This window comes from Nycticebus coucang, chromosome 14 (assembly GCF_027406575.1).
Source record: "Nycticebus coucang isolate mNycCou1 chromosome 14, mNycCou1.pri, whole genome shotgun sequence".
NCBI lineage: Eukaryota > Metazoa > Chordata > Mammalia > Primates > Lorisidae > Nycticebus > Nycticebus coucang.
The window spans coordinates 92126285-92152713 of NC_069793.1; the positions used below are offsets into that span (position 1 = coordinate 92126285).

The 26429-nt window shown below is 40.9% G+C and overlaps 1 protein-coding gene across 2 annotated transcripts in view; it reads right to left on the bottom strand.

Moving 5' to 3' along the window:
• Positions 1-20167: 20167 nt before the first annotated feature.
• The window catches only part of TRPC6 (transient receptor potential cation channel subfamily C member 6), a 148539-nt gene continuing 142277 nt past the window's right edge, over positions 20168-26429 (bottom strand). For both annotated transcript variants that reach the window (XM_053562170.1, XM_053562171.1), the window contains exons 11-13: positions 22517-22600; positions 21063-21138; positions 20168-20584 (exon numbers count right to left, since the gene is read on the bottom strand). In XM_053562170.1, coding sequence (XP_053418145.1) covers positions 20433-20584; positions 21063-21138; positions 22517-22600 — 312 coding nt within the window. In that variant the 3' untranslated portion in view covers positions 20168-20432. The remainder of the gene's footprint in view (positions 20585-21062; positions 21139-22516; positions 22601-26429) is intronic.

The window sequence follows — 26429 nt, forward strand, 5'->3', positions numbered from 1 at the left end:
TTGGCTTGGAGGTGCCAAGTGACCATATATACAAAATTGTCCAGATGATAAGAGCCCTATCAGATCTACCAAAGGATGCAGTTGGGAAGGCCACCCTTGTGGCTGACTCAGCCAGTCACTGAGCACAGTGGGAGTACACTGCAGGCTCATTCCTGTGAGAAACAGCAAGTTGGGCTGACGTATTTCAGTCCTTTGGCTGGGGTAATTGTCACCTGGCTGACACTTCTTAGGACTGCACTGCGGTTTGCCACAGGTAGAGTCCCCTCCACCCAGGTGTTCCTGCCCTCTCTTCCTCACAGGTGCCTGTCTACCCACGCTCTTAATCCTCCCCTTCCTCCTTTCAGACAGTTCCCCAATAAATCTCTTATACATAATCTCTTGTCTTTTCTTTCTAGGAGGGTCCAGAGTAACACAGAGAAGCCTTCTGGTATTAACCTATGAGGGAAAAACCCAGGGAAAGTAAAAATGTCCATAAGGACTTGATTTCCTTGAGGAATTTTTCACCTGGAGTCCCCCCAACAAAAAATTTGGTAAACAACTTTCAAATTCAGTTTCCCAAGGCAACTCCCTCCCCAGTAGAATATGATAACACTCACTACAGCGGGGACTGAAGAATACGAGTTCCAGTTTATACTTCCAAGGCCAAAGGGCTCAGATTCTATCCTCAGGGCTCCCATTTCAAATTAGTTTTCAATTCGTGATTGTGAAAACAAAGGGAGCTGCTGATCATGGCCCTGTGTGGTCTCTCTGTGTGCAGAAACTTGTCTCTTGCCTCCTCCCTTTACCCCCCTGTTTAACAGTGTCCTAAGTGACCCATTAGGGAGCCATCTGGTCCATTCCCACACACGGCCCACCCCAGATGAATCCTTGTGTGGTTCTGATAAAGCCTCAGGATCCGTCACACCCAGGGCTCTTGTAATTTGACAAGAGCTGCCTTGGGGGTTGATGGAAATATCTAGAAGGGAGGGCCCAGGTTGTACCAATCACCTTCCCTGTGAACTATAATTACTTTCACTTTCCGCTTTCACTTTCACTTTACCACTTTCACATTCACCAAACACACCCTCCCTTTTAATTAAGACTCCTCTATTGCTATTGGCTGTCTTTGTCAGGCATTCCAGGGGGGCTCCTATATTATGTATTTATGCAAAAATTCCTCAGTATCCCTCCTCACCTGGAGTCATACACCATGTTAATTTGCTATGCAAGGTTATGAGGTGCAGCTTACTTTGTTATGCCTTTCCTGAAATATGTATTATGAGACAGTAATTTCTTGAGATATTAATCGTTTTTCAAAAGCAAATGGTTTCATAGTCAAATCAAATAAATTTAGAAAATACTGAGTTAAATATATATGTGTGTGTCTGTGTTTACAGGAACACAAAAATATTTCACTTTGACTTCACAGGGTCTTTAAGTTGACTAAGAATATTGTGAATCTTGAGAGACATACATAGAGAGCACGGTTCCCAAATTTATTTGGTTCCCAAAATTATTTATCACAGAAGTCATGGCATCCATCCTAGTTTCTGCAGGATAACTTTTCTCAAGTAATATACCTCAGGGCTGGCACAGAAGACTCAAGGCTAAGTGGTGAGAAGCATAGAGGGTGCCTGTGCCTTCCCCTGTCTAACAAGGAGTCTGCCGGAACCAGACCTATCCCTGTTGTCCCTCAGTGAAACTTTCTTATCATAGGCAGAGCCGTCGTAACTGGGAATGATTTGAGTTTTAAGTCCTAGATGCTTCAGTGGCAACATGAGAGTGTTCACCTCTTGCCCAGTCTTCAACTTTAAACACAGCCAGAACCAGTCTGTGAGGTGGCAGTTAATTATGTTAGTTCCTATTTCTCCCAGGTTCAGCTGGGTCCTATCAAAAAATAAAGCTCATGGAAGCTGAGAAAAACAGGTCACAGTTGGAATTTATTTGGCAATGGACGGTATTGGATTATGTCCCTGAATATCTCCCTTGACAACACTAAAACTTCCAAGCTTTTGCTAAACAAACTAATCCTGTGTGTGTATGCTACACTGTAAGCCACAAACCCAGATCGCCCTTCTGTTTGAAGGCCTTCTGAGTTGTAGTTTATATGCAAACCTATTGCACATCAAAACCCAGTGTTTAGCAAACCCCTCCAAGGTACATACACATCCAGAGACTTTCCGGTATGGCCTATGGTCTGATCACTACCCGGATTGCTTTAGAGTAGCAAAGGGGTCGCGACCCCTTTATAACAATGAAATACATTGCAGCATTAGGAAGGTTGAGAACTACTGCTTTAGAGTGAACACCTTTGCCAGTTACATTCTGGAGTTAGGGATAGATCAGTGTGACAGACCCAGACAGGAAAAGCAGCCTAAATCAAATGAAAAGATGTAAGTGCTCTGCTGATAGGTGAAATCCTAGGGATGTAGGTAGGATATGGGAGAGGTTCTTTTATTGCTGGTTTTCTTATGGGCTTGGGGCTCAGTTTGACTATTGAACATAATCTAATATTTAAATACTCAAGGGTCAGCTCCATGAGGCTCGCCTCAGGTAAATGTCTGGGAATATAGAGGGAACTGCTGTCACACTGTGGAATATCTAGTTATTGCATGCAATTTCTTAAAAAGTTTCCATAACTTTTCTTTATATACCATTGAGGATTTATTTATTTTCAGTATTTATTTTTATTTGAGTACATATCACTCACTCTGTTCTACTAAGGATCTGAGCCAGTGGATTGACTCCAAAAATATGAGATTTTTCCAAATCCACAAGGCTCATTTTCTATTTTTATTTTGCTCATTTTGTATCAGTTCCCCCAAAGTGGACCACACTGCTACCCCTACAGGGATAGGAAGCCACACTTTTCTCTATCCTTTTTGTCATTTTATTTTTCCTGGAGAAGTGTGGCAGTGTTTCTGGGGGAGGCCTGTTTGCTATAAAGCAATAGTTAGAAAACAAGCAAACAGGCAGAATGTCCAGAAAATGAGGGCTGGTGGAGGATCTGGTTAAGAAGGGAGGAGGGGACATTCGGGACAGAATTAACGATCATGTAAAGAAGTACAAGAGGTCAGGGTCCCTATCTATTTGACTTTTCCAAGTATCCAGTTTACCCACATGCATTCGCCTGTGGCTTAATGACATGGAGCCTTGACAAGGCCTTTTTCCTAAGGGAAACATTGGCACTTGTGGCTGGCAAAGACAAGAACGCTCCGACTGAATACAATCTCCAGGATCTTCTTTTTATGCCCCCCCCCCAAAAAATGTAAGGTAAGGGAATAATGAAATGAATGCATCTGGAGGCACAGCCCCGATGGCTGGTGGCACCCCCGGCAAGTGGAAATGATGGGATAGCGGCAAGGCGGGCAGACAGGCAGAGCAGCAGAGGCTCAGCTGCTGGCCTGGGGTGAGAGAGTGCTGGGAAGGGTCTCTATCTATGTATTAATAGACGAGATAGTCCTTTAACCTATCAATGCTTTTTAAATCAATTTGCTGGAGTAAAATATTAGGATTATGTACTGAAAAGCCATTTGCCTTCCTTAATACGGTGTTTTCATTTCCATGAGTTGAGTTTTCTATAATTCTTATTCCACAGCAAAAGAGAGAATCACTCCCTTATCTTTGTAGCTGTTGTGCCTGGATCTGTTGTTTCAGTTTCCATGCTATTTGATGACTTGTCTGTCTTCTGTATTAAACTAATGCTGGAAGAACAGCTAGCATGGTCACATTTATCTCACTTCCTCAGTGCCAAGCACAGTGCCAAGTATTCAGAAAGAACTCAAACGATGTTTATTAGACTTAATTGAATTGAAGGTGGCTACAGTGAGAGTACGGAGAGGTATAAAACTTATCTTCTTTTCATACTCAGAAGGAAATTAAGGACAGCATTCTTAGAATCATTAAGCGTCATTTTCCCACCTGCAGCCAAAAAAATGTGCTAACTCCAGTTAATTTGGCCCAAACATGCAAACATGAACCACACACCCTACCTCCATTGTAGCTCAGGCTGAAAAACCAAGGCTGTTCCCCATAGCTCACAGCCTGAACAAGCCAATCTGGGTTTATACCAGCTACCAGCTGCTCCTCATCTTTGTCAGACTGAAAAATAGATACATGACCTATAGATGTCACAAATTACAGTGCTCTTGCTTACCCAGAATAGGACAAGCTGTTCTTTCTTTTCTCAACAGTCAATCAGCCTAGATGTGGAAAACCCATTAGGGCATCTTTGCCCTGCCTCCTTCATCCTCTCAAGGCATCCCTGCTGGAAAAACTCGAGGCCTAACTATTCCTTTTTCTAAATTAATTAAGGCAGGGGACAGCCACTGCTCCTGATAGCAGGCAATTATACACATGAGCAGATTTTATCATTAGTGCCTCCCTCTTAAACTGTTCCATACTTAGTTTTCCATGGCTCAGTTTCATTTATTATTCCTAATTAGAGCCAGTGCCTACTTAATTCATCAGGTAATTTTCAAGCATATACCCTGAGAGTAAGGCTTTGTCCGTTACCACCGGCAGAGAAAGGACAGATCTAAACACTCCTATGCTGCTTGATCCTCAGCAGGCTTACTCTTTTTTTTTTTTTTTTTTTTTGTAGAGACAGAGTCTCACTTTATGGCCCTCGGTAGAGTGCCGTGGCCTCACACAGCTCCCAGCAACCTCCAACTCCTGGGCTTAAGCGATTCTCTTGCCTCAGCCTCCTGAGTAGCTGGGACCACAGGCACCCGCCACAACACCTGGCTATTTTTTGGTTGCAGTTTGGCCGGGGCCGGGTTTGAACCTGCCACCCTCGGTATATGGGGCCGGCGCTTACCGACTGAGCCATAGGCGCCGCCGGGCAGGCTTACTCTTAATACCTGCAAGGAGGTCAGCTCAAAACCATGGTAGGATGAGTAGCTGGGGAGCGTGGAGATCACCTTGCTGCTTTCTTTAAGCAGAGGCTACATTGACTGACTCATTCATTCATTCAACCACAATTTATTTATTTATTGTTTTCTTTTGAGATAGAGTCTCACTAGGTCGGTAAAGGGCTGTGGCATCACAGCTCACAGCAAGCTCAAACTCTTGGGATTAAGCGATTCTCTTGCCTCAGCCTCCCAAGTAGCTGGGACTACAGGCGCCCACCACAACAGCTGGCTATTTTCTTGTTGTAGTTGTCACTGTTTTTCGACAGACTGGAGCCGGGTTCAAACCCACCAGCCCCGGTGAATTTGGCCAGAGCTCTAGCCGCCCAGCCACAACCACAATTTATTAAGTGCTTCCTATGGACAGAAGTTCCTGCATGGCCCCATGTCTGGTAAGGTGGCTGGATAGAATTTGGAATTGGTAGTGGTGGTGATCATTCTATAATTATCAGTTTAGTAAACTCTCTGATTCTTCTGGAAGAACTGTGCAAAGCTGGTTATTTACAGACTTGCCCTCGCTTCCTCAAAGAAAGAAAACAGCATGGGCTACTATTTGCCATCCTGGGTCTCACTTAGTCATAGTGCAAACATTTTCTAGTGAGCCAAAAATATCCTTCAAAGTCAGTTTCAAACATACCTAGATATGGATACATATCTGCATCCATAATGCTCAGCTCCCTAGTAACTACAGGGATATTTTCTCACTGATCTCCTACCTTTCACGGAAAGAAGATGTAGGAGGTTTATGACCTTAGAAGTTGGGGCTTCTCCCCCGACCTCTTCCTGGAGGAAGGCCGGTGAACGCCTTGGGAGCCACATCCACAGGGAGGGGCAATGGCACCCTCTAGTGGCGGAACTATGTCAGGATGCTTTCTGCTTCTGCCCTGGACTGGCAAGAAACTGAAAGAAATTTGTTTCTACCTAACTTCCCTGCTGACAGCTGGGAGCAATCTGACCTGAGGATGATTTCCACTCTTCCTCTTGGAGAAAGTCTCTTTCGCTGTGACCGTACATGCTCGCAATCCCAGTAAAGTACTGGGGTTAGAATCATGGTTTTGGGTGGGAACAGTGGTTGCCACTTCTTGATCATATAAGCAAACGTGGTAAGACGTAATGTGGAAAAACATCCAGAGAAAAATGGTACACATCTAATAAGCATTCTATCCCGATCATCTATTTTTTTCTTACTCTGGGTATCAGAAGCTCAACTTTAATAGTCAGATGGGATCCATTTATATGAAAATAATTGGGGGGGCAGGGGGACACACGGATTCTCAATAAACCTTTCCACTTCCTTTATAAAATATTCAGTTACGTGCTTTACAAGGATTAAGCAAACTTATGCCTTTACCAGAAACTTCAGTATCCGTTTTTGGTCAACTATAGTGCTCAAGCTCTAAGGTTTTCTTTTTGTTTTCAGAGGTGGTTTTGTTCTCATGTTATCACTTCTCCGCCTTTCGGGTAAGCCAAGTGTTTTAACCCAGGTGACGGAGGGAAGAGAGGAGAACGCGCAATGAATGAGCAACACTCATTGCTGAGAAGATAATGCAGTGAATGACTTGGGTAAGGCCCTGTACAGTCAAGGCTGTGATTGCATTTGCTCTACTGACGGTCTTCAGGGCCCCATCTGAAACGCCATGATTATGAACAGGATTGTTAGAGCTGCAGTGACCTCATAAAGTTGAGGAGCCAGCGTGTCGGGGTGCTCGGGCCAGCGGGCAGGCTGCTCAGCAGCTGAGGACCAGGTTGTTCCGGGGGTGGGGGTTGGGGCTGCCCACCCAGCCCCAGCGGGCAGGACCACGCGGCCCGCACCGCGCTCTCTGGCCGCAGGGTGGCGCCCGAGGGACTCAAGAGAATGCGGCTCAGGGCCGGCCTGCGTCTGCCCCGGAATACTGGCTCAAGACAGTTAATTTCTAGAAGAAAAAGGAATTAAATTAACAGCTTTTAATTTCATTTTTTAAAATTAACTTTCCTATTTGCCTATAATTTCTTGATGCAAGCACTATGGTGATTTTATTGCCATTTCTTCACACAGAAGAACAGGGTGATGGAAGCATGGAAACTTACAAGTAAGCATCAAACTGCCTATTAACTGTATCAGAGAAAACTCTGATTTCTTTTTTTGCCAAAGAAATTATGAGGAAAGGGTAGAAGAAAGCAGGGAAGAGAAGCTGGCAGGAAAAGAAGGAAGCGTGTGGGGAAGTGGGCCAAGGTCAGAGTGTGAACAGAAGTCTGACTGAGCCAGGTCAGCTCCAGCAAAGGTGTGCAGAGAGTGTAACCAGGGGGTTCTTTAACCCAGCCAATTCTAATGCTCCAAACATCACACCAGACTTCCATTCAAGAGATGATAGTGATACAGGGTTCCCCCCATTCAAAGCTGGACAGGGGACTCCAGTTTTCCTGGCTTGGGCAAGTTCATGAAGGGAACACCCTGACTTTTTGCCCTGAGCTGGAGGGACTGCATTCTTCCTTTGTCAACAACACTCAATAATGATGAAAACATGTTTCTATTTGCCAAGTCCTGGCCAAGTGTAATTCTCAAGACCTAATAGCCCTAGACAAAGAGTCCAACCCAACTAGGAGTAGAGACTCCCCAGTTAGTTTAGTTCTTTGCCCCCTTCCAGAAGCTCTGGTGCTTATTACTTCTTCTATATTCCTTTCTAACTTTGAATAAAAAATCGTATCTTGCGTGGATGCGGAGAAAAGGGAACACTTCTGCACTGCTGGTGGGAATGCAAATTAATACATTCCTTTTGGAAAGATATATGGAGAACACTCAGAGATCTAAAAATAGATCTGCCATTCAATCCTGTAATTCCTCTGCTGGGCATATACCCAGAAAACCAAAAATCACAACATAACAAAGGTATTTGTACCAGAATGTGTATTGCAGCCCAATTCATAATTGCTAAGTCATGGAAAAAGCCCAAGTGCCCATCGATCCACGAATGGATTAATAAATTGTGGTATATGTATACCATGGAATACTATGCAGCCTTAAAGAAAGATGGAGACTTTACCTCTTTCATGTTTACATGGATGGAGCTGGAACATATTCTTCTTAGTAAAGTATCCCAAGAATGGAAGAAAAAATACCCAATGTACACAGCCCTACTATGAAACTAATTTGGGACTCTCACATGAAAGCTATAACCCAGCTACAACTTAACAATAGGGGGAAGTGGGAAAGGGGTGGGTGGGTAGAGGGAGGGGAATCGGTGGGATCACACCTGTGGTGCATATTACAGGGGTATTTGCGAAACTTGGTAAATGTAGAATGTAAATGTTTTGGCACAGTAACTGAGATAACGCCGGAAAGGCTATGTTAACCACTGTGATAAAAATGTGTCAAATGGTTTATGAAGTGAGTGTATGATGCCCCATAATCATATCATTGTATACAGTTATGATTTAATAAAAAAAAAAAAAAGAAGAAAAAAAAATCGTATCTTACCACTGATAGTCCGTGGGTTCATTCTTTAAATCCCCGAAACCAAGGACCTACTGAAGAGTGAAATTCCGGTATCAATACCTCTGTGTGAGCCCCCTATGTCGCCCCATGGAGCTTGTGTGCTCCACTGGAGACTTGATACTCCAAGATTCATCTGTTGTACAAGGGATATGCTGAGTTCCTCGTGTGTGCCAGGTACTGTTCTAAGTGAAGAAGACATCAGGGAAAACCTCAGCCCCCTTGTGCAAAGTGCATTCAGGGAGGCAAAAACAGACCTGAAGCAAAACAAGTGAGATCCATAGTGTATTACAGGTGTTAGGAAGAAAAATATGAGAGTTAAGGGAATTGCAGTTTTAAATAGGGAGGTCTCAGAAGGAAAGACCTGCAGTTGGTAAAGGAGGGAGCTAAGCAAATACGTGGACGTACTGGACGGGGTCAGCCTGAAGACAAAGACCCAGAGGCAGGAGTGCCTCTGCTGTGTTTGAGCATCAGTGAGGAGGAGAGGGGGCTGAGACCCAGGGAAGGGGACAGCAGGAAGAGATGAGATCAGAAAGGGAACAGACGGCCACGTCACAGAGGGCCATGAAGGCTGTGGAGGGCAGTAGCTTTCCCTGTGAGTGGAACGGGAAGCCATGGCAGGGTTTCAAAGGGAAAACACCATCATTCTCCTCTAGCTGTCATGGGTGGGGGCTGTTTCTACCCTCATTTCTAGAGCTGAGTCCTGTTTTTCCTTAATTTACATTGCTATTGATATCGGAATTTCATTCTTTTTTTTTTTTTTTGGTATTTTAATTTATTTTTATTTTTTTCTTACCTAGTTGTGAATTAATTTTTATGGTATTTTTTATTTATTATTTTTTATTATTAAATCATAACTGTGTACATTAATGTGATTATGGGGCACCCTACACTGGTTTTATAAACAGTTTGACACGTTTTCATCACACTGGTTAACATAGCCTTCCTGGCATTTTCTTAGTTATTGCGTTAAGACATTTATATTCTGCATTTACTAGGAATTTCATTCTTTAGTAGATCCTTCATCTTGGGTATTTGAGGAATGGACCCACAGACCACAGATTAGTGGCAAGGCAGGATTTTTATTAGAAATTAGAAAGGAATGCAGAAGAATTAAAAGGCACCAGAGCTTCTGGCAGGGGAAAGAACTAACTAACTGGGGGCGGGGGGGTCTCTATGTGGGCTCTTTGTCTAGGGCTATTAGGTCTTGAGAATTACACTTGGCCAGGACTTGGCAAATAGAAACATGTTTTCATCATTAATGAGTGTTATTGACAAAGGAATGAATGCAGACCCTCCAGCTCAGGGCAAAAGGTCAGGGTGTTCCCTTCATGAACTTGCCCTAGCTAGGAAAACTGGGGTCCCCTGTCCAACCTTGAATGGGGGGGAGAATCCTGTATCAGTATCAAGGTGGGAGGTTCTAATACGGCAGGGTTTAGGAGTGCCTGTGTGGCTAAGACTCGACAATATACCTTACTAGTGTGTGGGATGGTAACTCTGCTGACTTTGAGAATAGGTTTAAGAATGGAGGCACCAGTGACTAAGCCCCTCCTATCAAGGCCCTAGATACATCAGAAAATAAACCCAGGAGTAAGCTCTGTCCCCACCAGAGAGAGCAGACGTATGCGGAAGGCAAGACCAGTGTGAAGCACAGAGGTGAAATTTAGTCAGGACCCAAAGTAACCAAAGTTACAGACAAGGACCGGGTATATTTTCCTTGTCCTGCCTGGCTCTGCACCACAGCTTCCTATCTCCACACCCTGCTGTCTGCGCTACACCACTTACCATCTCCCCGGGAATGGTCTGCTCATGTCTCAGCCTGGTCTTTAATAGCCCAGATGCCCATGTGAGGCTTCTCCTGGGATTATTTTACAGGCATGAATAGCATCTCAAAATCAAGCTGGGTGTCTGGTGTCAAAGACGTTTAGAGCATTGTACCAGACTGGTCTTGACATCGGTACTCCACTGTTAGATCCTCAAAGACCAAGGCCTTTGCATATGTCTTCTTGTTTATCCTTCACTTGACCTCATCAAATTGGCATTTTTTAAATGAATGAGGAGATTGGGCCTCAGAAAGGTTCAGCATTTGTGCAGGCTCCCGTGGGAGGTAGTAGGGGGCAGCTCAGGGATTTCCCTCCAGGTATGTTTCTGGAGCAACATGAATGTCTCAGAACCACCTTTGTCGCCTGCCAGCAGCACCAGCAGCTGTAGCTTCTCCTGCCTCCTGTCACCAGGCTTTCTGAACTGTGTTAGTGTCACCTCTCAGTCTGAAGAGAAGACCACGTGGGTTGGCCAGCATCCCGGTATGACAGAAACAAAGACAGCCCCAGTCAAGCCAGGTTCGTAGGTTCTTTCTGACAGCCAGGCAGAGAGGTTCTTCCAAGCACTGGAGATCCACATTCTCCACTAGGTCTCAGTGCTGACTCTGCCTGGAGAAGGTTACTGAGGCATCTATGTCCATGAGGCCAGCGAGTATTGAAACAGTCTGGGAGTTTTCTCTGCCTAGAGACTTCCCATTTACTCCCTTCCCAGACTGTGTGCCAGCCTCCTAGGGTTGCAGGTGGCATCAAACAAAGGATTCATTCAATAAATATACTCATTCGGTAAATATTTTTTGAGCACCCAGTGTGGGCCAAGACCACTAAAAGTGCCTCTGAAATAATTTCTTAGATTATGGGTCTTGAAGGTTTGGGCGAGGTCATTTTTGGTGGTAACAGGAACATGAGTAGTCCTGTGAACTAGGTGACTCAAGGGAAGATTAGTCACTGTTGCTCATTGCTGCCCTTGGCCTTCTATTCCTACAGCTATCTACTAATTCCTGCTGGCCCTCAGGCCAAGGGCGCTGCTATGGTGTTCTCTGTTCCAAAGTGGCCTAGCAAAATAACCCCATATTCTAGATTCTTTCTTAGATCTACCCTCACCTAAAGTTACTAGTTCTTTAGAGGTCCAGATAAATTCTTTCAGGTTAATTCTTAGCAGGTAGTTAATGTATAAACCTCATTAAAATTGCATTTCAAAGGAATGGTTATATCTCCACTTAAAAGAGTGATAATCAGTGGTCAATTTGAAGGCCCTACCTGCCTCAGGAGGGAAGAGGTTGTTCCTGGATATCCCTGTAGCTCTCGATTGTATCATTTAGTTTGACAGAGTAGCCACCTCTGGAAACAGCTGTGTCCCCAGAGAGTAAAGACGTCACTTGGTTTAACTCCAGGTAACTCAGACATTCATCGATTTCATAAGGATCTGATCCATGTCCTCTGCGAACTCAAAAACAGATACTTTCCTCAAAATCCTGAAGTTCCATGAAAAGCCAAATAGCATTTTGGCTGAATAGAATTCTGGTGCAATCTAACCACAAGAAATGCTGTCCTTGGCACTGTGTGTTGAGTGTGGAATGAATGTTCCTCCCAGATCCCTTTTCAGTGTGTTTCTGCAAGAGGACCGTGGGCTTTTGCTTCTCAATGCCTGCATCTGCCTCTCTCTCCTGAGGCCTGCCCTCCGGATACTGGATGGAGCCTTTGCTCAAAGTGCCTGGGAGTTTGCATCCCTGAGTCGTTTGCCAATAACTATGGGCAAGTAGGTATAAAAGTCTATCTCAGAGGTATACCTTCAGAATTCCTCTTCAGGAGCAAGCTGAAATTACCCTTAGCAGGATTTTGCCCAAATTACCCAGTTGCTTGGCTTTCTCCTTCCCTGTCCTCCTTTTCCGACCTCTTTATCAGTTTTTCCTGGGAGGATTTCTTCATAAATCACTTGCACATGAATCCTCGTTCCAGGCTCTCCCTTTCTGGGGAAGTCTAATAAAGACAGGGTACATGAAGACAAGCGGTATGCCAAACATACATTTTTGGCACCATCATCCCAAGGAATGGGAAACCTTCAGTCTAAGTTCACATTTCTCCAAAATGTGTGACATTTTGCAACAGAAGTCCCTTTGAACCAAAAGTCCAACTCCCCTCCTCCCACTCCCATAGATACACCTAGATGTTCCACCTGGAGGCTTCCACGGCATTTAACAGGCTGTACGTCTTAGCCAGAACTCCTTGAGGACAGACACTGTGTCTTAATTATTGCTTGGATTATAAGTGAAATGATCAAATAAACCACATATTGCTGAGCACCTACGAAGTCCCAGGAGCTCTGCTAAGTAAAGAGATGCATAAATGCCATTGGAATGAAAATGACATCAGATACTCCTCTTGCAAATCACATTGAGTACCACATCCCTGTAATCTTCTGATTATGCATTTCTTATGGGTATTTTTGCAGTTTTCATGAAATATTGTAAAATACTAGGCCTGATGCCTGTATGGAGAGGTAGGAATTAGAAATGATAGCTTATCTCATTGGGTACAAGCAGCTGCAGATGGGTTACAATTAATGTCTAGTTTCTCACAGCAGGCATAAATTAATTGCTAGAAAAAATCATTATGTCATAACCTCAGGCCAGACTTCTTAGAGGAAAAAGTTTATTTAAATAAAAACAACTGCTGATCTTATGACATACTACATGCTTTTATCAACCACAAACAACATTTCAGGACTTCCAATTTGTCCTGATTGATAGCATTCAAAGGCCATAGAGGGCCTTAACAGCTCCTCACACAAAGGTTTTCTTACAAGTCCTCCCTGAACTCTTAAACCATCAGCAAGATGTCAATAGTTTAGGAGAGAAAAGCTTAAATGTATCATTAGGTCAATGTTGTATTTGGGATCTGTAAGAGAATCTATTAGGTCCCAAGTGCACAGTAGCAGCCAAAAGTGACCAAACTGAGATTCACTGTTGATGTCCTCATTAGTGAGGTTAAATGTCAGATGAATTAATGGCACCTGCCAAGGGCTAATTGTAACCTATTAGGGGATCATGGAAGACCCTGCATCATGGCTCTGAGGCAACCTGATAAATGAATTAACAGAAAAAGTTGCATGTGAGTAATTTATTATTTACTTCCACTTCTTGAGACACAGGATAAATTTCTTATTAAACAAAAGTGTGGAGTGAATGAGTCAAGAGCCATTAACCTCCCAAAGGAAGAGAGAGATCAATCAGGACCCCTCAGTCATTGACTAGATCACATCAAGGTTTTCTCACATGGGTTTGGTATGTCCTCTAAGGAAATGAAATCACGAAGTGAAGCAGGTAAAACTAAACCTCAGACAAATTAATCCAGTTTCCTTTACTACTTTGGAGATGATGAAGAACTTCTCAAGAGTTGTACATACAGCTATACAGGATGAATAAATTAAAGCAGGCTTTATGGAACTACCTGGTATTAATGAGGTCTGTTATTTATAAATAGATTACTTGTGTTCTGTTTCTAGTACTGCTATTGAAAATAGCACCCAGAACATTGTAATGAACATTGCAGGTTTCAAATAAAAGTTTTATAAGCAGGATCTAATATGGAACCTGACCCAGACAACATTATGATTCTATTATAAAATCACACAAAATTATTATGGTCAAAAATAATAAAAGTGCTTTGAAATTTTCCCAAATATTGGCCAAATGTGATACATCTTTTTCAAGAACGGCAAATCGTGGCATGAGGGTCAACTTCCTATGTCCACAGCAAGCATTGTTCAATGTCTGTCTCTCTCATTCTTTCCTACTGATTATGACTGGGCCTCAGAATCCTTCTTAGTGTAATGTTCAAGGCACTATGTACCAACTGGTTGGAGAAACATTAGTTAAAACCTAAATTTCATTAGGCTTATGAGATTTTAGAGAGGGTCATTTAAGACAGGGTGGAGAATAAATTTTGTATTCACATTCTTTCTCCATAATGGCTACCCTAAACCAAATGCTTACTATAGGTCACTATTCTCTGAATGTAAAATGTATTAATCCATTTTATCCTCATAAAATCTCAATGCGGGAGATGCCATTAATTTCTTATTCTATATAATTGGGATAATGAAAGGTTAAGAAACTTGGTGAAAGATACCCAGCTGGTAATTGTCAGAGCTGGGTTTTAAGCCACTTGTTCTGGCTTCATATCCTCCGCTTTGAACCACTAGGCAGAATAGAACTTAGAAGAAAAGGTAGTAACATAGGGACTAGAAAAAGAGTGAATCATTGAAATAAAGTATAAAAGAAAGTAAAATAACAGTAAAAAAAAGAAAAGCATTCTTTTCTAGAATTATGAATAGCTATGCTTTGAAAAAGTCTTTGATCATATATACATGTATGTGTATTATATGATTACCTATTATATTTCATGGCAGACTACATATATATCCATATGTGCATATATATTCTACATGTTAACAGTAGCTACAATATGACATGTTAATATTTTTCAAAATACAAGAAAACTTTGTAAAATTTAACCTTTTTCAGTTAGTCCAGCGGAAGTCTATTTTCTGCAGAGAGTGCAGGGTAAATGTCATATAGCTGAATCACAGACTACTGAAAAGGTTAAGGCAAAAGCAGAGCCTCGCTAAGTTTTTTGGCCTGAGACATAATAATAAGTAAACTTAACTTTATTCTGAAAAGATTCTTCTTATGTTGGTATGAGAGTCTATTTTCATGAACGGTAATTACAAAAAAAAAAAATGCAAGACAATGAAGTGAAAGATCCACTTCTTGAATGTCAGCATCAAGGTTTTATCACATGATTTGGAAAAAAATTCATAATGTTCTATGTCTTTCCTGGAGGATATACCTGTTTGTCAACCTTTTGTATTCTGTTCCTGCCGTGGGCAATGATTAAAGAATTGTGGGTTTCAGGATAAACCTTAGAAAAGGAAAAATGGTAAGAAATTCTTAGATTCTATACATACCAATCACTATGGTCTCAATGATTGTGTCCCCTCCCCCAAATTAGTATGTTGAAATTCTAACCCAATGCAACTTAATGGCATTTGGAGCTGGGGACCTTTGGGAATATTAGGTCATGGGATCAGAGCTGTCATAAATGGGATTAGTTTCACAAACCAGCACAGGGAAGGAGAAATAACCTGAGTGGGAATGGTAGGAAATGAGAAAGGAAAGAGACGAGGGAGTGGATGGGATTGGGAGGTCTGAAGCAGCTGATGACTGCAGCCAGCCCGAACTGTGGAAATAGCTTTATTTATACAGTATCTTTAACAAGGTAAATCTTAACACCTGAGGTAAAGATTAACTTTAAGGAGGAAAAGATGTGTGCTTGTCCATACTAAGGAAAGTACGCATGGGCTATGTGACTTCTGGTAGGTGAAAAGAATGTTTGTTGTTAATGGAGGAAAAGTGGTGGTGGGGAGGCTGTTCCCTGAATGTCTCCCCAGGCTGTGGGGGCTCTGCCTCCTCACAGCCCATATTCCACAGATTAGTGCCCCAGTGAAAGAGGCCCGGGATGGCTCTGTTGTCCTTCTTCAGTGTGAGGACACTGCCAGAAGGTGCCATCTACAAACCAAACCCTGACTCTGCCAGCACCTTGGTCTTAGACTTCCCAGACTTCAAAACTGTGAGAAATAAAATTTTACAATTTATAACCTGTCAAGTTTATGGTACCTTGTTATAGTAGCCCAAATAGACTAGGAAACCAATATTCCTTCTGTTTTTTTTCCTTCAATGTTCCAAGCAACATCATAGTTACTTAGGAAGTATAACGGTCATTATGAATATGTGATCTCCTTAGTAGATATAATTACCTTTACTATTGACTAAGATAGGTTTCAATGTGTCATTTTCATGAGAGTTTGAAAAATATGAGTCACTATCCCTTATGATCCTCTTATCCTGGTTAAATTGACAATCCATTAGATGGCACTAATACAAAATAAAACCTCCTCTCCCATGGTTGGTCAGTGTCTCTAGCTATTTACACAGTCATACAAAAGGCTCTAATAAAGGGAAAGTTTTTGACATATGTTATCATCAAATCCATCCTGGGGAAATATTTTTTAAATGTGTATAGCTGTAGCTATCAACACAGAGTAAGGAAGAAAATTCACACAGTCATTCCAAAGGTTCACAAAAAGAAAAATGCATTTGCCCCAATTACGCAGGTCTTTTAGAGAGTTCATTGTGTTACCTCTCACCTCAGCTAGCCACATATGAAAGGAAACACTCAGATGATGAGACAACATTTTGTACAGTAACAGATGTTTAGCTGAGTTTTCAATTGTCTCCTTTTTAGGATGCTGGGCTGCACTCCCACACACGCCCTAACTTGGAAACGTGTGCTATCTACCTCAAAGCGCAAAGACTCTCCAGCACAGGAATCCATTCCCAGTGCCATTCAGCAGAGCTGTAGGATGGCTGGTGTGACTCCTATAAACCATGCTTGCCACCCCTAACAAAGGAAGGTTTCAGAGACTAGGGAGATGACAGCAGCATGTTGGAATGAGAAGGGATGCAGGGCACAGTTTGAAAGTGCCACTGGAGAAATGTCATCTGTGTCTGCAAGTCTTCCTTGGCCTGAAGCAGGTAATGTGTCCTGACAGCAATTTCACTAGGAATTGGTCAGTCGACTTCCCCAGGGGGACAAATACTGACTTACAGTCTCTCCATTTTAATTGAAAGTTTGGTTTGTTTTTACTATTCACATGGCAGCAAGAACAAGAGTCTCTCAGATGGAAATCATCCTGGAAGGGTGGGTGGGATAGGGGAATGTTTGCTCCCGATCAATCCATCTTCCTCCCTGGCGCATAACCTCTGAGTGTGGTGCTTGTCCCTGACGAACTCCCTCCATGTCCCGACTACCATAAATATATATCTCCGTCCTTTATAACTGTGATGGGGTTCAGAACATGCTACTCCAAAATGTGAAACCTTGGTACATTGACTATTTTTAGCTGAAGGAATTTGAGAAATGGCATATGACCTTCCTGCTTCTGCCATTTCTCGAATTGTGGGGAGGATTTTTTGACCTTCTCCCAAAGCAGATCATAATGCTTTCATTTGAGAGTTGTCCTCCCCGTACCAGGTGAAGGAAACATCCTTATCTCCAAAGTCACAGAGCCACAGACAAGAATATGAGCAGAAGGGCCTTGCTAAGTCCTCCAGTTCACACCACGTCATCAGGTGACGTTTCTCCATGACTGTTCACTCTTCACCAAACTTAGCATAAAAATACATAAGTTCAACTTCTTTAAGTCTTCACTTTTGATGGCTCCTGTGTCACATTAAACACATTAAATAAACGCGTATGGTTTTCTCTTGTTAATCTCTCTTTTGTGTAGGAGCCTCAGCCAAGGACCTCGAATGAGTAATGAAAAAACACATATTTCTCCTCCCCTCCATTTATAATCCTTTTTAATCCAAATCTTCTCTTTATCCACCATCTTCCTCACTTAATGCTATTGTCTATCCCTGGCCTGAATGATGGAAGTTGGGATTTTCTAGGACAGTCCATTTTTCATCACCTAGAAATGGGACACAATGAAACAACTCCACTTCAATAAGGCTGACCAATTAAGCAGTGGGAAAGGGGAAAATTCATACCTACCAGGTACACTCTCCCCAGGGTATGGACACAATTATAACCTTGACTCAAACTATAGAAAAGTAATGCACGTAACCCAAACCTTTATACCTCCCATAACATTCTGAAGTATAAAAAGAAAACACAGTAATAATTTTTTTAAAAGACCACCAGGAAATGAGAGACAGGCATAGGTTTTTTCCCTGGCCCTGACCCTTAGCCCTATTTGCAAGTTACCTAGTCTCCACACACCTCAGATGTCTCATTCCTAAAAGGAAGATAATAGGATTTGCCTCATACAGTTATGACAAACATTGTTATATTAAATTTGTCGGCACATGGAAAACATTTACCACAGCGCACATGGTGGGCGCTCAGTAAATATTTCTCTTAGTTGCATGAGGTCACGTGACTATTTCATTGCAAGTACGTGGAGTTCACACACTCATTTTCTGTTCCTCTCAATCCCTGGTAGTTTTAAGCAGTAGCAGATTCTGGTCATTTATTTTATATGCCCAGTAAAATCATATGGATGGATGGAGTTTGTGCTATTTCTCAGTTTCAGATACTGAGAGCAGCAGAAAGTAAAACCAGGCATTGGTAGAGAAAACAGGCAGGGCTTGTGTGGCCACAGGGACCAGCATCACCACTCTTTCCTCCTCGTGGCACCCTAATGCACCTCCAGAAAGCACCAACTCGGAGGGGAGAAACACAGCAGACAGAGCAATTGTGGTAAAAACACAATTAATCTCTTTATTTTAAAGGGTGACCTGAATGTAGGATTTAAGCCAATGGTCTTGCAACCTCCATCCTGCTTATGATCATCTGTTGACAATGTGGCTTTAATTAACCTCTTGTTGGAATTTTAAAAATCTTTCTTAAAATATGTTTGTTTCTTTTTTTCTTTTCCAGTTTAAGGGAAACTAGAAGAGCCGCCATTTCAGTTGCACTTTGAGGAAAGTCTGCTGACTACAGGTGACTAATTTTGAACAGCTGGAACCACCCAGAGGGTGATATGTTTTACTGAGGAACCCACTGTTGTGCCTGCTGTATCTCCCAAAACTTTAATCTTGTCGAGTCATTCCACCTTAAAAAACACTGAGGCATTTGAACATCTTTTCTTGTGTCTTCCGCTGTTGCAGAGCAGTCCATGGCACGCAAGCCCACCCTCTGCCTGGCAAAACACACAAACTTTGCAGGTGTTAGATTATTTTAATTTGCTGACAGCACATTTGGTGTGAAGTTGATTTTTCACAAATGCTGATTCAAATATTGTCACAAAACATTTCAAAATGTAACTTCTTCATAAGTAATACCCACAAATACAAAATCACTGAATAAAATTTTCAGCTGTATTTTCTGATTCGGTTACATAGATGTTCTTGATTTTAAACTAAGCTACACAGATTTCCTGTGACCATTTCATTTTTAAAAATGAAGCTAAAGATTTGCATTTGAAGTCTCCCTTAACTGAATCAAAAGCAGCATTTCCAAGTTAATGCCCAGCATCATCTGAATGTCAATAGTCTTTGAGGAAACAGCTACTCCTTCATTTCTCTTCCTTTAGTTAAGATACCTCTCATATCATCAGGAAATAAAAACTGCTGAATGCACCAGAATGCGAATTCCTATTTTATATATTTGGGTAAGAAAATGATACATGTTGAGAATAGCAGATAAGTGTTAACAAGTTCCCATGTTGCGTTTTCCTTTCCATCAATGGCAAATGTGGGAATTTATCTGTAAATGCCTTTGGAAATGGCACAAAATTGTGCTACAATTGGACCAGATAACCACATTGCTTGTGGCTTTGATACTTCCCCAGTAAAAGGTTCTTATTTGGAATGAAGAGATCACAAGTCCTCCTTGTTTGTGGTCACAACAAAAAATTATAGCATAAAGAGCTTTTGCACATCCCTATTAGCTACAAAAGAAATGGCAAAAGACATACAAAAGCATCTCATGTGTGTGCACACACGTTCACATACATACATACAAAATACGCACGCTCACACACAAACACACAACTGGACCACCTGTCTAGGGTCCAGTGGAGGAAACACTTTTTCCATTGCTAATTATAATGTTCTCAAAGAGACGAGTCAGAAAAAAATTACCATAAGAAATATAAGCCCAATTTGTGCAAATAGTACCGATTATATTCTCTGGGGGCTACGTGGAATAGACAACGCTTAAACAGTATTCTTTAAATGGCCATAGATTATTATTCCCCAAATTTCAGGGATGGGAGTCACCAACAGAGAATCCACAGAGGACACAAGAAGGTTCCTGAAATTATCTTCCAGGAAAAAACCACATGGAAAATACTGTGTTTTTGCCCCTACCAGCTGAGACCCTTCCCAGGCAGATACTACATGCTGATCACATTAGCACAACAATTACACCCAAGAAAACAGTTTATAAAACAAGCACCACGCAACTGGGCATCATTTTCATTATAATCTACAACCTTTATCCTGAACAATACAATCTAACCACCAAAATACTAGGTACTGCAGTTCTAGATAACAGGATGGCCCAAATTATCATTCAACTTCTTTTCTTGTTTAAAAGGTGGGTCCACTGGCACTTAAAAAAATAAGTCAGAAAATAATATGGCTTCAAGTGAACAAATAAATAAAAATTTCTTCGGAAGTCTTTGCGTTATCTACGGCTTTCCTCTTGATCTGGTTCCGTGGATAACTTTTCCCCCAGTTTTCTAATAAGTTCTGCTAGATCTTCTGTGTTCTGAGATTTTTCTTCCAAGAGTTCATAGCGGAGACTTGAGATGTCCTGCTTGATTTCCTTCAGTTCCCCTTTGAAAAGTGAGAGGCACACTAAGTCAGCCGTTAATACGTACCACATAATGCCAAGTGACTCTGGGGTGGGACAAAATCAGTCCTAATTTCACATACATGTGTGTTTTGAATCCTTGGAAGGGAAAAACACTTCAAAATGGAGCAGGTTTCTATTTACTCAGGTTAGTATTTTGGTGAATCACAAGTCCTACTAAAATAATATAAAAGCGTGGCAGCCACTCACTTTTCTCAACCACTTCCTGCTCCCTCCAACCCTCTCTGAAAACAATAGCTTTTGATCTAGCCAGTGACATCTGTCCTCCAGCTGTGGAGAAATAGCCTATTTCCCACTATTTATGGGAACCGATGGTGGGTGAGAGCCTGTTGTCCTCATCCCCTGAAGCTCACTCCCCAGGCCCCTGTCTCCAGCCCTCTCAGCTCTGCGTCAGGCCCCAGGTCACATGTTGGGGCTCATTTGTCCCTGTGTCATACTCACCTTCATTCACTTCATCACTTTCCTTGTCTATCTGAGCTTGCAGTACGTATCTTTTTATGAGCCTCTTCATTATTTTCTAGACAGAGAAAGGAGAAATGCACCTCAGTTTTATGTTCCTGAGAAATCTCTCATTTGCAGTAAGTTTCTGAGTCACCCTTCCTTTGGAAGTGACGGCTATCAGAGATTAAGCTGACAGAGCATGCAAAATATTTCCATTTTTGTTTTCTTTTTTTTTTTTTTTTATTGTTGGGGATTCATTGAGGGTACAATAAGCCAGGTTACACTGATTGCAATTGTTAGGTCAAGTCCCTCTTGCAATCATGTCTTGCCCCCATAAAGTGTGACACACACCAAGGCCCCACCCAGGCTAGGACTCAAGAGTGAATTCTTGAGACAAAAATAAGTTTCTGACAAACATCTAATTCTTTATGTCCACTGCTTATATTTGATTTGAAAAGTATTAGAGCTAGACAGAGCCTTTCGGTTGGCAGGTTAAAGGTAAGCAGTATTGCATGTGGTAATGAGGATTAAGCGAATGTCTGCTCATTTACGCCCCACCCTGAACCCACCAAAAATGTAGCCAGTTATGATTTTATACTTGCTGTTAATTTAGGAATGGCCAGTTTCGATGTATTAAAGTGTCTCAGTATTTGATGTCGATCATGCAGACATTGCTTTTACTGTGTAGTTTTCATAAAAGACTGGAGTCTTAAGGTATGCTGAAGGAAGTCTTGGATTAACATATGGCTAAACCAATTTCACACCTAAGTCCAAGGTTAAATGGTGGGTAGTAAAATCTTGCTTGCAAGAATCTATTTTTAAGAATATAATCTGGTCCATGGACGAGAATGTTCAGATTAGTAATACTAACAATAGTAGAAAAAATAAACCCCTAAGTGTCCGTCAACAGGGAATTATCGTAATACATCTTCATTTATTTATACAAAGGGATAGGATACATTCACTAAAATCAAAAGTATATATTTTATAGAGAGAAAAACAGACTACAAACTATTACTTGTAAAAGTACTATTTAACTTGTTTATATAATATTACATGTACGTTTATATAATAATAAAAAAATGTAAAGTGCCTGTAAAATTATGCACATAATTTTACCCATACAGCCATCTGGCAGAATATTAAGCAAAATAAGCTGTCTTTGTTTCTTTATGATTTTTGTAATTTTATAACGTTTCCCTTTTTGCAATGAACATGTAAACTCTAAGCTACGTGATTCTAAAACTTAGTCTACTTGTTTTCTCATGCACCTCTAGTACTTATAAAATGTCTGGCACGTGGTAGTTACCCAATGAATTATTATTTGTTAAATTAATGCATTACTTTGATTTTGATAAAAATATCTTAATAGTTCAATTTCCTTTAAAGAATCACATAGTTCAATTCTAAATATTATAACAACTAGCCTTACTTCTTTCAAAATTCATGCTTACCTGATATTGTCTTGGAGGATTATTGAAACTATTTAAATGGAAATCTTCTGAACTCCTTATACTTAATTGTTTATTGTGCCCAACCTGTAATTTGTAAAGGATTGGAAATTGATTCTTAGTTAATTTTTCTTTTAAATAATAACATGAATTGTTAACGAGTTATATATATGAACTAATGAAATATCACATATAAAAATTACATTATCCATAAATATAGTGCCATTTCACTTCACATGCTTAATATTTTATCTTCCAAAACAAATGAGTGGCACCCTGAGTGTGTTTGGCTTCTCTGTGGCTGTTAGAGGCTGTCTGAGGAGGCTCTTAGACTTCATGGCTATCCGTCAGGTCATGGTGAGAGTCATGCTTCAACCTTCCCCAAGACACACACATGGCAGAGAAAGAGGCGAGTGAGTCAGGGAGATGATGGTGGTGATCTCAGAAGTCCGCTGATGAGGGGTAACAATCAGCCTGAGGGAGTCAAACATCCATACCTGTGCCAAGGTCTGATGTGGCTCCTAAAGAAACTCCCGGGGACCAACAACGTGGGACATAATTTAGGTACCAGGAAAGCATTAATTAATCCATCTGAATTTTAGGTGCCATATAATATCCCATTTTGTTGGCACTTTTCAAGTCATATATTTGCCTATTCAGGCAAATAACAAATTAAAAAAATGTGAAAGAAAAGTGGTCGTGGACCATGTTAACACGTAAAAGGATGATTTTTAAAACTTTTAAAATGCACTTTCTAATGGGGAAAAAAAAACAAAACAAAACTGGTTTTACAAAAAGAAAAAAAAATATGTAGAGGAGTCTGGGCCAAACAGAGCAGCCCCAGATTTGCATGTGCGTGACCCACAACTGTCTTCTAGGTGAAAAAGAAACTTCAAGACTGACGTCAAAGACATCCATGATTTCTATTTCTCAGTAACATTGAAGGTGCTATAAGGGAAGCTCGATGAGACTGAATTAAACCCTTGCCTTAACATGAAAGTTTTCATCCTTTAAACGGCCACATGCTGAGTTAAAACCACCGTGCACACATTTATCCATTGAACAAATGTGAGGTGCTGTGCTAGGCTCTGAGTATTCAATGAAGAACATAAACAATTACGGTCCAATTATGTTATAATAACAAGAAAAACATGGCAAAGCTGATAAGATCCATAAAAATGTATAAATCTGAAAATATTACATCACATAACTTTTCATGCTATTGCCTTTTTCCTTTCACTTCCTCTAAAAATGTCAGCAAAATATCCATATATTTTTACTTATATTGACTTTCATGAGGATAAAATGACATAATTCGCCAAATTAATCAAAGAGAGACAGCTTGGATACTCAGAAAGAGCACTTGAAGGGAACCTGAAGACCAACTACCATCTGGTTCCTCCGCAAGCTAGCAGATTGTTGAGATGCTTAAACTTTGTCTAACAATGCAGGGAATAGTCTAGATCACTTCTATCATCCTTCAAGCCCTACTAAAGTATGACTTTGTGAAATATGTGAAAATGTAAACGCAACATTTTAAAGAATTTAACGGGAACTATGGGTTTTAAACTGTAAGGTATGTCTTAAGGATGTCATTAAGTGTGAGGACCTTGGTTTAAGCTCATGTCATCCCATTATGATAGAGCATGGAAGTGAAGACAGCCTCATAACCACAGAGGAGTTTTCTGGACAAAGGAAATACGTGCAGATCATGCCTTTGATTTCTTCTATTCATTAACTCACTATTGACATTGTGGGCTGGATAACTCTTTGATGTGTGCAAAAGGGATTGTCCTATGCATTGTAGAATGCTTAGCTGTATCGCTGGCTTCTGTCCACTAGATGCCAATGAAAGCTCCCTCGTCAACCTTGTGACAAGCAGAAATGTTTCCAGGTATTATGAAATGTATGTTGGTAGAGATGGGGGGAAAAATCACCACTGGTTGGGAACCACTAGTATAGTTAAATGATACATAACTAAACAGCTATACATTCATTTACAGCATTTTTATATGACTAGTTCTGCTCTAAGCCTGACAGTTTTAGATGATAATAGAACTTTTTTGGGCAAAAAGAAATTTGTAGTCATTTTCTAATGCATCATAGAAATTCAACACTTGTTAAAAATTGAATAATATAGAGAAATAGTTATCTAAGAATGGTGCAAAGAAGCATTATTACCACTTGGTGGCAGAAAATCCTAATATATAATTGGTTCCATGTACAATTACTAAAATAATTTCATATCTGGAAAGTCATGTCTATAATTCTTTTGCACATATAAGGAAATTCAACTTGCAATATGAATAGTATTTAAACCATAGGGATTTGTGTATTTATAGATTGTACCAACAAGTATAATGCCACAGGAGCCAGAAGTGAGCAGCTGCTTGACTGGAAGCCATGGAAGGATTGGGTGCGAGCTTTGTTCTGGACTAATATACAAATAAACACTCTCTTCGATACAGATTGAACCATTGCCTATCTTTTTTCATACTTTCTACTGCATTTTCTCCATTCTTTATGCTTTTTCTTTTCCCATTTCCTAACAAATAGTGGGATATTAGCATTTCTCATCTTGTAGGTTCATTGTAGGGTTAGAGTTACGAACATTAAATAACTTGTCTGTTATTCATTAAAAGGAATAACTCTGAAGTTTTGGCCTTCAGAATTTCTTACATTGATGTACATAGCAAGAGTTCTGGGAGTCTCCCACTTCCCACAAGCATTAAGGTCCTGAAGCCAGGAACAAAGCTGTGAACTAGAAGGTATAGGCAATATATTCAGATGGAAAATGGGGCTGGATTGGACAGTACCTGTAAACATTTTGCTTTGGAATCAAGTAGAAATGGATTTAAATTCTGGCTCTATCACTAATCTGAAATAGGACTTTGGGTGGCAAGTCATTTCACTGCTATAGTCCCAAGATCATCCAGTACAGAATAGGAAAAATAACATGACCTATCTCCTGGATATGTGAGGATTAAAAGAGAAGAGGTGTGTAGAATTTGTAGTGTGGCAGATAGAAGGCATTCAGTGATTGTTGATAACTGCTACCATTATATAGAAGGAGGAATATCTACTTTGTGGCTTTAGGTCTGGTTCATGGTGAGCTTTACTCTACAGATGATGCTGGATTTACAATAGAGTCGTGTCCTGACAAACCTATTAGAAACTGAAAATGTTGTAAGTTGAAAGCGAATTTAATATGCCTAACTATTGAACATCATAACGTAGCTTCGCCTATTTTAAACATGTTCAGAACACTTACCTTAGCTTACAGTTGGGCAAAATCAGGTAACACAAAGCTGATTTTATAACAAAGTTTTAAAAACTTCTAATCAAAATTTTAAATTTGAGGTATGGTTTTCACTGAATGCAGAGTGCCTGCACACCATCATAAAGTCAGGTGAACTAAGTAAGTCCCAGACTGTAGTCAATCTATTCTGCAGATAGTTCACCAAATATTGCTTTTTACCTCTGCGCCCAAGCACATGTAAGTCACTCAGAGAATGAAATATTCAGTGATTCTCACACCCAAATACCTTGAATCTCCCAAGGTATTTCCAGACTAAAAGATGTATTTCCAGACCTTATGGCCAGAGGTTTTACTCTAGACATCCGGAGAGGAGGATTGGAAATTTGTACAAAATCACATGCAGACTGGTCCTACTGAAACTGACCCAGCTGGAACCATGACTTTCATCAGATGATTAAAAGAATATTCTCTGCCCTAAGTAAAAGGTAAACCACAGTTCCTGGTACATAACCAATTAAAAAAAAAATCTCACTCAATCCAGTGTAGACTGGGCCTATTTTACAGCACATAAACATCTGCTCTGAAACGGACAGCCTCAGAGTGACCTATGCAGAAGCTGGAACTCGGCAGCTACTCAAGAGATAGTTTGGCGTTTTC